General features: G+C 41.7%; 1 protein-coding gene across 1 annotated transcript in view; it reads left to right on the plus strand.

Annotated features, from left to right (window-relative positions):
* Positions 1 to 6,299, plus strand: part of LOC104293607 (organic solute transporter subunit alpha-like) — a 10,459-nt gene extending 4,160 nt beyond the window's left edge. The window contains exons 4-8 of the mRNA XM_009893121.1: positions 6 to 89; positions 3,107 to 3,218; positions 4,122 to 4,268; positions 5,518 to 5,627; positions 6,122 to 6,299. Of these exons, the coding sequence (XP_009891423.1) occupies positions 6 to 89; positions 3,107 to 3,218; positions 4,122 to 4,268; positions 5,518 to 5,627; positions 6,122 to 6,299 (631 nt within the window). The remainder of the gene's footprint in view (positions 1 to 5; positions 90 to 3,106; positions 3,219 to 4,121; positions 4,269 to 5,517; positions 5,628 to 6,121) is intronic.
* Positions 6,300 to 14,334: the final 8,035 nt, after the last annotated feature.

Raw genomic sequence — 14,334 nt, forward strand, 5'->3', positions numbered from 1 at the left:
CTCAGGAGGTTTGCAAATGATCGCTTCAAGATCAGCACCGGTCCCTGCTGCTGCTGCTGCCTTTGTCTCCCTCTTGTACGCATCACTCGGTGAGTTGCCCTTTAAGATTTCCCAGATGGAAAACGGCTGCTGGAATTCAGCCAACTTGGCAAGGCCAGGCTTACAGCAAAGGGCCTCCCTGCTTCCCGAAAGTCAGTCTCAAGCCGTCTCTTTTAAACAGTGCCATCACTTTGGGCCTGTACACCACCACTAATTTACTTAATTTTTATAATGCAGAATTTTGTGTGAGAGTTGAGGGTATGACCTCTCTCAGTTTAACCCTGTGCAGTGTTCTCACTCATAGTAATGTTGAGCACTGTGGTATCTTCCCAACTAATCCCATTCTTTTTAAAAAAAAAATAAAATTCTGTAGTAAGCAGTCGTGTGTGGGAGGAGGAATTTCTACTCTAAAAAACCTAATAATTGAGACTGTAGTTTCTTTTCATTCCCGAAGGGAACAAATGTCTCCAAATTGGGTCTTTTTCACAAGCAGAATTGTCAAATTGAGGCTGTCTTGAAAGAAAAATTCTCTTACTTTGATGAAATTGAGATGTTTCATTCTGATTTTGACTTTAAAACTGCTTCAGATTAAAATAATTTTTTGAACAAAAAATAGATGTAATTCCTAGAGAGCCTTGATCTCAACAAAATGTCATTTTCTGGTGAGGCAAAAGCAAATATTTTCTTCTACTAAACTTAGTATTAATACACCTTTGAGAAATGGGGTGAGGATGGAGAGCTGCACCTATGGAAGCCAATATACTGTAACACAAACCCTGCCTCCTTTGAGCACTGCCTGGTGGGGCTTCTCATCTGGCTAGTGTCACCCTGTCATTTACACATTGCTCCACAGCCTGGAAGCCTTGTGCATTTCCCAGGGCTTTTATTCTGGCACAGATTATGAGAATGTTTCTCTCATTAAAAGCAAAAGCTGAAGTAGTGAATGTGCAAGACAGAGACTTTTCTATGAGGGCCTGGTCATTAGTGTCAGAGGGACCTTAGGGACTTTATGGTCTAGCTAAATGGAAGCCGCAAACAGAACATAGCATAGTGTTTTGTGATGCTTTTGCAATAATTCTTGGGTTTTTTTATTGTAATAATTCTTCCTCAATAATTTGGTATTAGAATTTAAACTCTAATTTCAATCATTTTATTTTAATGGAATAACAGTAATTATTTACATGGAGGGGGCACCAAGAAGAATAGGTGGTAAACCAACTGAAAAATATAGCTCCAAAGAGGGATATATTACAATGACGTAAAATCAGCAACTACTGATATGGATCTAAATGACTCCTACTAATTTTCACGGATATTGGTTCAGCCTCATTTCAGCAATCAGAGCTGAAGAAATGCCATAGGACAGAGCTGTGCTATAGATCTAACGTTTCGCCAGTATATTTATTTTTCTTTCCATATGTCACCCTCTGTATAGGTTATGGTAGCTGGGAGTTTGGGAGAGGATCCTCTACTCTGCCTTCCTGTTGATCAGCCCATTGACAGCTTACCCAGGATGATATTAGCTAATATTAACTCCTTTCAGGACCTAGATAGTGCCTACTACTGCTGGGAGGAAGGACAGCTCTGTGTTTTAAAAAAAAAAAAAGGCTTTTTGCTCTGCAGAGGGCTTAGAGCTCTGGCATCTGTAGCGCTGCGAAACCCATCTGCTATCTCTGCTTCTGAATTCTAGCCTTTTTCCATTACAGAGTACAATTTTTTTTAAATATGAGCAAGCTATACCAGAAAAAGGTCAGTCATATTCCTCCTGTACTTATCTTCTGGGGAAACAGGGAGCTACTCCAAGAGAGGGTTTTATTCTTTTAAAAAGCCGTATACTATCGAGCAGTCCTGGGAGGTGCAGTAGACAGATGAGGCAAAGGAACAATCCCTACAGTGGGGAGAGTCATGGCAGAAGACGTCTGATGGTTAAGGCCTGCATTAACAAGGAAGACAACTCCTGGCATTGCAGTAACTACCCTGTTTGTTATATTATTCTTTAAAGCCCTTTAGGAATAAGAAATCTTTGCAAAGGCACATACACTAAACGGCTGGCCAGTTGTAGGCCCTTGCACACGTGTTTGTGCTTTGTGCTGTTCATAACCCTGTGGTTATTAGCTCTATTACCTGAGCAATTCCTGTAATACCTGGTTCATGGCTATATCCTGTAATCTACTAAATGGCAGCCTGTTGTCTGCTGAGGCATCTCTGGTGGCAGTCTCAAGGGCCCAGGGAACTACAGCAAAGGCAACTTTAACAGTATGGGAAATACAGAGTGACAGACTAAAACAAGAGCCAGCTGTAGCAGCCACAGCTTGTTCTGTGAAGACTGAAGGAGAGTTCAGTTCAGTCAGCTTTCATGTCTTCTGTTAGGAAGTGCATCTTCCCCTTTCCTGGTGACCTCTAATGCTGGCTGGCCAGGTTACTGTGTACGGGCTGTGTTCTGGACCCATTTTATATGCTAGAAGTAAGGAAATCCTGAGCTGTCCTGCTGGCCCTGTGCAGTTTGCCAAGTGAAAGATAGTTCCTTTCTCCTGTTAAGAGTACAGAGGAGCAAACCCAGATGCTTACATGCTAGTATTCATGATGCACTAAAAAACTACCAGTCCTTTCACCTAGGTTTGTATGATTCCCTTTCTTGATCTACCACAGGACTAGGAAGTGTCCGAGGAAGAAGACTACATTTCCCAATTCCATCGGAAAACTGAAATAATAAGGCAGCAAGGCAAGAGCAACTGGCATTATTGCTCAGAAAGCAGTTATGCTGTTGCTGGCTCTCTGGTTAGCTTCAGAGCAGAGAAAGACATCACATTTTACCCAGCTTCGGTTAGTATATAATTGCTGCAGAACAGGAAAAGTACTATTTTTGTAGACACTTTACTAAATAAACACTGGGTAATTCTTGGAAAGATTTTCTAATCTTGAAGCTGTTCCTCACCAGATTTTAGCCACATGCTACAGGAGTGGGAAAGGTTTGCAGCTGACTATCAAAAAAATGTTACCAAGGTTGCTAATAAGACTTTTGGCCTATGTGATGGTTTTTGGTTTGTTTTTTTTTTTTTCTGGCCAGGCAAACCCTCTTTTTGATGAAGCTGGGCACCTTTCAGTTTACTTTCTTTCGACCCGTGCTCATGTTTTTATCAATAGTGCTTTGGACTGATGGCAATTACACCCCTTACAATGTAAGTAAATATTTTAATCAGAGATGGTCCACCAAATCCTTACGTTTTAGGATTGATGTATCTTAGTATCTTAGCCTACAACTAAACTGTGAAATCTGGGAGCACTTTCAAGTGAGTCCTTACTGTATTCTTTTGAGACCCCGAAGCATATAATTTCTGTCTTCCCCCAGACTCTCCATTTCCTGTCTTCCCTGGGAAAGAAACAGGCCAGCGGGGTGGGTTAGGCATCAGATTATGCTCCAGTATGTTTCCCAGCTTGTATGGTTAGAATAGCGGGACTGCAGGTTGCCCTGTGGGATGTACCTGCCCTGTGTTTTGTAACGTACAGCCTTAAAAAACAAGTGTATATACTGGCATGTAAACAGGAAGCCTAATCCTGTGTTTTTTCTGCAAATCATGATGATTTTTTTTATCTGTGCAAAGTAGAAAAGATAGTACTGTAGTTCTGCTTTGTACCATCTAAGCTGCAAGATGATGGAGAAGTCTGTATCTGCTAATAATTCTGCACCTCTTGGATAACTCAGATTAAAAGGCTTTTTTGGTTGTTTCACGGTATAAAATAAATGGCCTCTCTGAGATGCCTCTGCTGAATGTGCTCTCATGAGCTGTTGACCGTTCCCAGGTGCTGCTGGAGTCAGGTTGTGGGGTTGTGTCACTTGTTACCTTCCCAGGCTGAACAGATGTACATGTCCATGCCCACTGGGTGAGGGCACTATGCTAACCCCCCAGTTGGTATTGTGCAGTTTCCCCATGCAAACCCCAGCAACTGCTGCTGCCATCAGCTTGCAGGGGGATAGAAACAAGCATTTTAACGTCTGCATCATCCATTTTGCAACTTCTTCCTGGAAATAGTAAAATGCACTGTAAAGTTTTATAGGTACACTTGTTTGATTTGCTTCTCAGTTATCTCCCAAAGGAGCTGCAATATGGATTAGCTGCTTTGTTGGTGTCCTCACCATTCTTGCTCTGTGGCCAGTTGCAATCATGTTTCAACAAGTTAGGACTCTCCTTGTCTGTAAGAAGATCATCCCTAAGTTTGCTCTTTATCAGGTGAGAAGTTTATTATTTCTGATAAAAATTTTTCTTACCTGTTGATATGACACTGTCTTTCTGGTTCTTGGTCCTTTGTTGAAAAGTTATAGTATTGTTTACCCCCCAACCCCCACCCCTGTCCCAAATGCACTGTGCAAAGGCATATTTTTACCTGATTAAAGCTGCATCCCTTTGAAGCACTGTCTTTGGCTGCAGTTCGGTTTCAGCTTGAGCCAATTTACCTCTAGTCTCTCAGGAGTGCTGGAGATGAGAGAGCCAGGTAAAATCCATTCATCTTTAGGCAACTGAAATCAAAACAGCACCTTCTGCAGGGCTTGAAGGAAGCTTTGTAGATGCAGGATCCTGAAACACAATGTTAAAGTGCTGATGTCTACTTTTAAAAACTAGGAGAGGATGTGGAGCATTGTGTGTGGCTGTTGTTTGAACTGACAGGGCCACCCTCTTCCACATCACCCTGAAGAGAGTACAGCAGAATCCTTGGATACGCATCCTTCTTGAACAGAACGTGTAGAAAGGCTAGTTCACTCAGGTGTCTGTTCAGTAAATTATTAAACTTTTATAAGTGCGGTAAACAGGATAGTCACACCTGCAAAGCTGCATTAGGGTGAATCCAGATTTAAGAAGGCAAACTCTCTTAATGAGAGGGTTTATACTCAGGCAGTTACACCAGCAGCTAGAGATACACTTTGATATGTCCAAGGCAGCAAAGGCCTAGCTCAGTGAATAGCAGGTAATACAATGCATAAGTGATTGTTGCTGAACTCAAGCTGCAAAGAGTCCTTCATCCCTTCTGGCAGAGAAGCCAGTTCCATGTAACTTGGGGACCACCACATCTCCTGGCTGTGGCAAAAAGAGGAGACAACAGAAAAAATGTTCTTTGAGTCCTTCCTACTCTAAGGGAGAGCATAAGCTTATAGGTCAGATTAACAGGAAATTTTTAAAACCTGTTATTCAGAGCTCAGTATTTTTTTTTAAATCTGTGTATATTGCACCTCCCAAATGCAGGGCTGAGAAGAAACACTTTTCAAATAGAGGTTTAATTTAATGCTCACATTCAGAGCAATACCATCCTGACCTAAAGATGAATTCTGCAGAATGGCAGGCAGCTTGCTGGGAGATGGGAGGAGAAGGAGGGCAAGAAAGGAGGAATGAAGCAAAAGAGGGTCTATTATGCAAGCAGAATTGTTGTGTGAACTGTAAACCTTTTCTTGGTGGCTAAGGCATCTGTTTTCTCTTTCTGGTGCAGTTTATCCTCATTCTGAACCACTTGCAGGCAGCTATTATCAACATCTTGGCCATGCAAAGAATTATTCCCTGTGCTCCACCACTCTCCTCTTCAGCAAGAGGAGCATGTAAGTTCTTCTGGGAAGGATGTTGTTCATTTACTTATAGAGGTTGTCACCTCAGTGTTGCTAACTGCAGTATCTGTTGGTTTCCTAAAATACTAATCTCCTGGGATCATGTAACTTTTGAAGAATCTCAGCTTTTATGTTTTTTTTTTTTTAAAAAAAAAGTTTTATAGCTGTCATAGTTGCAGAGCAAAACTTGATAATGAGAATAGTTGGAATTAGAAATGAGAGGTCAAGAAAACAACATGCATAGATACTGTTAAATCTCTTGCATTTTGGATACATAACTTACTGCATGCTTATTGATGGGCAATATTGTAATTCTGTGACTGATTTCATTGCTGAGTGTGAGATGCTCCGTTATGGGGACAGGACAGTAAAGTTTGTTCCTTTTGCATAGATGAAAATTAATAAGCCAGGTATTCATTTTGTGTCTCATAGTTATTTCCTCCTTTTGAGGGCTTTTCTTTGCCTCCCTTTTTTTTGGCAGATATGATCCAGCAGCCTCCTCATCATGGAAATGTTTCTGATAACCCTAATCTCAAGGGTGGTTTATCGGAGAAGATATGATGACCTAGAGCCTCCGGAGTGTATGGCTGAAGAAGCTGAGGACAACAAGCAGAGTCCTAAGATTATCCTGAATGGCACAGTTAGTGAAGATGGACTGCCAAAGGTTTAGAAGCCCCAGTGCTCCTATTCTGCAGGAGCTGGAAGCTCAGCTTCAGGAGCATATATATTCTTGCAGCACAAATAGCCACTGTCCATGTCAGAACAACTTCTGACATAAATGCCTGTGAGCTGTAGTACTGAAAGGACCATTAGTGGAAAGATGACTCAATTTATTCTCCAGCGATACACACATGGTGTGACTTTTTTCCTACCATGCAATTTAGTAAGATTTCATACCATGTACTTTTATCCTGTTATTGGGCACTTGATGGTAGCCAAACTGTCTCAAAATGTGATTTTATTTTATTTTTAATTTTTAGCTATTAGAATGGCTATGTTAATCCAGAGCCATTCTTGTTCATCTCTTTTGACTTTTTTCAGTCTTATTTCACCCTGGATTGCTGTCATATGTCCAACACAACATTTTCCCATCCTTCCTCCATTGAAATTTATCAGCTCTCACTCTATACCACGAGCTCACCATAGCTAACTCTGATCAGTAAATACATTTGCATACCTTTGTTGTGAAATCCCCAAACCTGTCTGGGCTCTCCACCTACGTAAATGACGATCCCTTTAGGGCAAGACTTTTTACATTCCTTTGCAATTCACCTCCTAACTTGATAAATACGCAGTTGCTGTTTGTAAATATGTCACTGGCAGATGTTCTTCTGAGGGACAGCAGATTCTCTGTCACTGGTCTGGAAAAAGAAAGTAGGAGTTGGAGTCTGAGATGTCTTCTGCCACTGCTCTGGAATGTTATTTGGTGCTTTGGTTCTCTGCTTGGAGAATGGGAGTAATGATACTCAGGATCCTTGTGTTAAAGGTGTCTGTGAGGATAAGAGCTATTGAAAGGAATCTCTTTCAAAAAATTCTTACCTCTCCAGCTTCTTCACCCCAAATCTGACCTGCCCAGGTGTCCAGTAGGACTTCAAGCATTACAGCATCTTTTTTAACACCCACTGGTCTGTTTTGCATAAACCAGTTTTTACTTTCCGCAAATGATCCTGATGTTCTTGGATGAACCTAATTGCTTTGGTTTAGCTCACTATAATTTATAAAATGATGCTGTGTTTAGTATGCATTTGGGTATTGTTTTTGTTGGGACAAGAGGTGCAGTGCCATATACTAGCACTTGGCTAGCCTCATCTAGTCTGATCCCTAGAAGGGAACACCCCATCCATGCAGCAAGAATGCTTATTCCATATGTAGGTGGCAAAAATGTTTCATGTGGAAAAAGATGTCAATAACATCTTTTACCTATATTGTATCAAATAAAACTAGGCGGATAGTGGGGCTATCTGCAAAGCTAGCCAGATAGTGGGGCTTTATTTTTTGTTTATGAGGAATTAAAAAAATACTTTCAGTTTGGGAGTTAGTGGAAAATGACATATTCTGAAAACAGCTGGTGAACCATCTGGAAGTAGAAAAGGGGATTAAATTAAACAAAATGTTTTCTTTCTGATTGAGGTCAGAAATAATATTTTCTTTAACAATTGAAGGATTCCGTTATAGTAGAAAAATTGAATTGTTTTTGTTCTGAGGTGGTTGAAACAATTATTTATTTTTTTTCTAAGCAGGCAGCCTGGGAAATTAATATAGATTCTTGAACTCATTAATGTGAGAGAATCTCCACTTTTCCCTTGAAAAATAGTTTAGGTGAAAATTTTCACTCTGCTTTAGTGTGTGACAGCACTTAGAGTGCTGTCAGTAGAATTAACTGGGATCAGCTAACATATTCTTAACATGGAAAATCTTCTTAATGTGTTTTCGCATTGTGGCCATTAGCACATTCCTAATGTTGCTTTATATCAGTGTAGTCTACATCACACATACGTTTGTAGACTTGCAGAGCAGTACTTAATTTCATAATGGCATTGGGAATGGTTAGCTGTGAGTTCCAGCAGCTTCAAAATTGGAAAATAAAATATTTTGAGTTGGTAGGGTATATTTGTGAATTGCTGTGGAAAAGACTTTAATTGCTAGAGCAAATGAGACAAATGAGCATTACTGGAAAATTATTTCTGTCGCAGTTCTGTGAGGGGCATGCCTTGGTGGGTGTGATCTGTGGCATGGAAGAGCAGATCCATGCGCCATAGCATGGACAGTGCAGTTGAAAACAGATGGAGTGTATGGAGAAGTGGCGGTCTCTATAGGTCTAGTGAAGAAGCTGCTGGGGCGCAGCATTGTCTTCACCCATCACTGTTGGTCTGGTACCTGTCATGTCTCTGAAGTGCCTATTAAATAGATCTTGTAAACATGAGTGTGGGGCTGATGTAGCCACAGGTATCACTAGTTGTTATGCTTTTGGGTAGATATTTAATTTTTGTTGTGATATTCATCTGACATATTTCAGTAATAAAATGTACCGTGGTGATTGTCAAGTGGACTTCAGATTTGGCAGCGAAGATGTTTCTTTTTACTATGTACAGTCGTGGAGGTCTCACTCCAAAAATCGTTTTCTTACACAGAAACCTTTTCAGAGCAAAATTGGACATATTTTATCTTAAATATGTGCCTAAGAGCTTTCTTGAGTGACATCTTATGTGAATGCAGTAGAATGTATGGGTTTTATTGTTACTTTTTTTTTTTCTTTTGTTTTGGAACTTTTATAATTCAGGATTTCTTCCCCAGCTCTGGCTCAGTCCAATAGCTGTAGCCTACCTAATCTCCGTGTGGCATCAAGGTAGGCACCTGGGAGCTAGCAGTCAGGGGCAGCAGGTGGCCTGCATTGCACCACATTCATTCAGGTGCTCTTGAAATTAAAACATTGCAAATCACAACCTCCAGGTTGGACCTTAGGCAGTCTGAGTATGGAAAAACAGAAGAGAAAGCCGGAAATTACTCCAATCTCAGTTCTGATAAGGATCCCTTTCAGGTCAGTGAAAAAAAATTTGCTTTCAATTACGTGTTTGTGATTAAAGCATTTGAAAACATTTAACAAAAGCTACAAGATAAGTTTCACAACTCATTTTATACAGCTGCTGTAAAGTAATGAGTGTTAAGGTGAGCACATAACCTTTATGTTATGTTGGCTTGGGATTATTGTGTGAAGAAGGGTAAAGGTAATTTTATCGGTGTCTTTTGTGATGATAAAAGGCAGCAACACCATTAAATAGAACGATAAGCATACACAGAGGTGTGTGATCAAAGGTTAAGAGACTTTAGGCATTTGGAAGCAATTCATGAGAACACAGGAAAAGACGAGTTACGTGTTTTGAGTGGCTGTGCGCTGAAGATGCAGGTGTGAAGGTGAACACTGACCATGCAACCTCTGGAGTGTCACGCAGTGGTATGCAGCGTGGGCAGCACGCGTGCAAGGGGCAGAATGAACCCTAGCACCTTGTAACGTTGCAGGAGTGGGTTGGCAAACAAAAGCTGCTCAGAGCTCTTCGTTTCCATCTGTCATTCAAGCTATTATTTTTAAAACAACACTAACAGAATCCCTCCTGTTCCAGAAGACCATGGTGCAGGCTTCTGTTGGCTGCAGCATGGGCAGCGCGGGAACACTGAAGAGGTTCTCCCAGCAGACCTCCTCACAATGGCAAGCTGTCATTCCCTAGGTAGAGCTAACTATGGGGGGCACTGAAGAGTATATTTAATGCATACCTTTACGTTTCACGTGTGTCAGCAGCAAAGGCCTGATGACTTCATGCCCAAAGGACTTGTTTCTGGTGTTGAGGGTGCTCTGCTGATTACAGACCTTTCTATCCCAAATTGTCCTGTCCGTTCCTGCACCCTCACACTTGCCCCTGCCTCATTCTCCCTGCTCAGGAGAAACAAAGGTGGAGTGCTCCTCAGGGAGGAGGTGCAAGGGTGTGGGTTTGTACCTGCAGACCCACGGCAGCCAGATGAAGAAGCTCCCTTTCTATGCTGATTTGTGATCCCATGATTCCCAGAGCTGGAGTCGGGGAAGAAGTAGGTAGCATGATACGGATACAAACAATAGTAAATTGAACAAGTTAGGGAATCAGTAGATTTAGTGTAAGCAGTAGAGAAGCCCAGAAGAAGACTCCTGGATAACTGAGAGAAGAAGATAGCAGCCACTGACAGGTTGAGAGAGTTGGGGCTGTTCAGCCTGAAGAAGAGAAGGCTCCGGGGAGACCTTATTGCGGCCTTCCAGTACCTAAAGGGGACCTACAGGAGAGCTGGGGAAGGACTTTTTACATGGGCATGAAGTGATAGGACGAGGGGGAATAGCTTCAAACTGGAAGGGGGTAGATTTAGATTAGATATTAGAAAGAAATTTTTCACTTTGAGGGTGGCAAGGCACTGGAACAGGTTGCCCAGAGAAGCTGTAGAAGCTCCATCCCTGGAGGTGTTTAAGGCCAGGTTGGATGGGGTTTTGAGCAGCCTGGTCCAGTGGGAGGTGTCCCTGCCTATGGCAAGGAGTTAGAACTAGATGATCTTTAAGGTCCCTTCCAACCTAAACCATTCTGTAATTCTATGATTTGCTACACAGCTCATGAAAACACTAGAATAAGTCTGTTGCAACACCACCTACTCAATACAGTGCCACTTGGCTCCCTTACCCTTTTGAACAAGGCCTGACTGCTGCTGACAGTTTGAATGCTAATGCTAATGCTTTTACTGACAGAAGTTCATGTAGAGTGTTCCTTCAGGACAGTTCATGAATCTGCTTGCACCTCCCTCTCTCCCAGGTAAAATGGATTGCTATTTTTAAGACACAAGTTGTGGGGGAACAGGGCTAGATACATACTGACCTTTTTACTGCTTTAGAGTCATAGAATAGAATCATAGAACTGTCTAGGCTTTAAGATCATCAAGTCCAACCATCGACCTAACACTGCCAAGTCCATCACTAAACCATGTCCCTTAGCACCACATCTACCTGTCTTTTAAATACCTCCAGAGATGGTGACTCAACCATTTCCCTAGACAGCCTGTTCCAATGTTTGATAACCCCTTCTCTGAAGAACTTTTTCCTAATATCCAATCTAAACCTCCCCTGGTGGAACTTGAGGCTATTTCCTCTTGTCCTATAGCTTGTTACTTGGCAGAAGAGACCAACCCCCACCTCACTACAACCTCCTTTCAGGTAGTTATAGAGAGCAATAAGGTCTCCCCTCAGCTTCCTTTTCTCCAGGCTAAACCCCAGTTCCCTCAGCTGCCCCTCATAAGACTCGTTCTCTAGACCCCTCATCAGCCCCGTTGCCCTTAAAAATGTTAACTAGGTAATTCTAACAGTTGTCTGAACTCAGTGAGCGTGATCATCTCTGTTTTAGCAAAGGGGAACTGACTTGCCTAAAGCCACACCAGGGAATTTTCTATCAGCTAGGACCAGGCTGCAGAAGTTACCCAGTCTCACCTCGCTGCTCTGAAAAACACTGCCTCTTAAATATGGCAAGATCACAAATTAAGCTAAGAGTGTCTGAGCTAAGTAGTGGTTAGGTGAGTTAGATCATGGTTGGATAAGGTGTCCACCAGAACAATAAAATGAGTTGCTCTTAGCTTTCATAACCTCGTTTGAGGAAGAGCTACAGGTCAGAGCATCTCTTTGTTGGTTGTGGAATTGGTGTGAAGAACAGACCTTTGTGTTGCTGACTTGCAAGAGAAAGTAGGCAGAATATCTCAGGCTATTTTTCTCTGTTAAGTCACAGCGTAGTATAACTCACCACAGACCGTTGTGCAGCATTCTTAGTAGATATCCACAAACCCTTCATTCCTCACTTCTCAAAATCCCAGTTCTTATTAAAATGCCCTACATAAAGACAATCAAAGCAGCACATTTAAAGAGCTCAGAATTCTATTTTTGCAGAATATTCTTCTTTTTGCTATTTCTCAATTTGTTACCCTTTCTTTACATGAAAAAAAAAAAAAAAAAAGCTTGTTACACCTATACTGATGCCACTTACTGCCAAATAATAAAGTAGTAGTTGTGCCAGCATAGCACTTGGGCGGCACAGGTGCTTTGTGACATACCTTAGGCAGCTTGAAGTCTCAGAATATTCTTTATTGTTTTTCAAACAAGGAAAGAGAAAACCCTGTCGCAGAAAGCGCATTGAAAATCAGGAAGAAGATTTTCTTGAATAATTTTTACATTTTTGTGGGAGAAATCAAACTTAAATTTTGGCCATATTTTGGACATTTTTTGTCAGTTCTAGGGAGAGAGAAAAATTGTCCAAAGGTGATTTCCCTTTCATTTGTGGATGTCTCTTCCCTTCACAACTCCAGATAGTCTGCCTTCTTTACGACCTGACTGCCCAGCATCCATTATGCAGGCAGGGTCACAGTGTATGTAGAAAACTAAGGGTAGGATACAATTACTTTTGTTTCTTTGAATGCAATTTAGCAGCTGAAAAGTGTCAGTTTCCCCTCTTAGAGATTCAGGCATCAGATCACAGATGCCTTCTGGGATCTAAGGCATAGTTTAGATATGGGCTGAAATGGGATCAGACATCGGGGAGAACTGCTGAGCTGTGAGAAAGTGCTGCAGGACACTCTGTGGGGCCAAGCCATGAGAAGAAAGGTAAGACTGCTGACGAGGGATGATTAGCAGCTCAAGGGTTCTTGAAGAGCAAAACCAACAGAAAAAACATACAAAATCCTACAGAAACAAAACCAAGTAGCCCGAGGAGGGTAGTTTAGCAATGTTCGCGATCAGCCTGGTCCGAGCAGCAGCAGAAGCCAACCCTTCCCCTGCCGACTGAAGGCTGCTCAGTGAGCAGTGGCTCCTTGGGTGCCTTATCAGGGGCGGCGAGCACGTTAGCTTGTTAGCTCTACCTACACATTGTGTACATTGACCAATAAATCATAAGTTTTACTCTCCTAAACCGTGAAATCCTTTTTGCAGAGGGTTGGTACATAGCAAAAGGGACCCAAATGAACTGACCCACAGGGGGAAGGTTGCAAAACAAGGGAGAACTATTCAGTATGGGCAGCACATCCTCCCGTACCACCTTTTGAGAATTACAGCCTTACAAACCAAAGGAGGAGCTAGAAACAGTATGGAAACGACTTCTGAATTTATAGTCATCTTTTATTGCAAATTACGGAAAAAGGTGGGTGTCTGTGTCTCCTTGTAGCCTTGCCATACCCAGCTAGCAAAGGGTGTGAGCTAATTGTTAAATTCAGTTCAACAAGTTCCTCATTAGGGGGAAATTACCTGAGTTTGAAATCTGCTAATTTTCCAATCAGGGTGAGTGTTTGCACTTGTGATTTGGAAATAATTAACACATGGTATAACATCAAAACCTATGTAATGGCTAAGGGTAGAAGACTAATTTCGTTGGCATGAAAATGGTGTGTTTGGTTTCCCCAGAGCTCTATTACTATCCTTTCAGTATCGGTATCTGCTGTGCAGGGTGTTCTAGTATTTATTCAGTTTGATTCTCCGCAGAGTTGTACTTTTTTTATGTTAATTTTGAAAAATTGGACCATTATTTTCTATGGCTATGAGGTTGGTTTTTTTTTATTTTGAAAGGTGCTGTATTTCTTCTTCTTCCTGTCAATACAGGCTTTCCCAGAATTACTCATTTCTATAATCTCTAAAAGGAGATCATAAACTGTCATTTTAGACTGGGGATTTAGCCTGAGTTCTGCAAACTTTAAAGTGCATGTTCCCAGGAGAGCCATGTTCTGATCCTTAAAGGCATTCCTAGGAATGTGAATGCCCTGTGGTATTTAGAAAGAAAGGATTTCCAGGTAGGATGATTAATTAAAAAAACAGAGGTGTACATGGGAGAAACAAACATAGTTGGAAAACAGAAACTAATTTCCTACCTTAAAGTTTCAGCTATTGATATAACCCTGATCAACACCACTTCTGTGTATTATCAGATAATATTAGCTGGTCTAAACCAGATACTATTTCTGGTAAATGATGCTACCCTTGTAGCTCAGAGCACGGCACTAGTTACCACTCACCAGTGAGTGTGCATTAGTGACCTCTCACCACGAAGCTTGCAAGGGAGAGGAGCAGTTTAATCTCCGGTAGCTGAGTCAACTCCACCCATGGGTGTTGTTTGTCCCACGTTTGTGCGTATACTGCAGCTTATTGACAAGAAGGGTGTGACTTCGCAGCT

The sequence above is a fragment of the Charadrius vociferus genome, unplaced genomic scaffold, assembly GCF_000708025.1.
Source record: "Charadrius vociferus isolate BGI_N301 unplaced genomic scaffold, ASM70802v2 scaffold169, whole genome shotgun sequence".
Lineage (NCBI taxonomy): Eukaryota > Metazoa > Chordata > Aves > Charadriiformes > Charadriidae > Charadrius > Charadrius vociferus.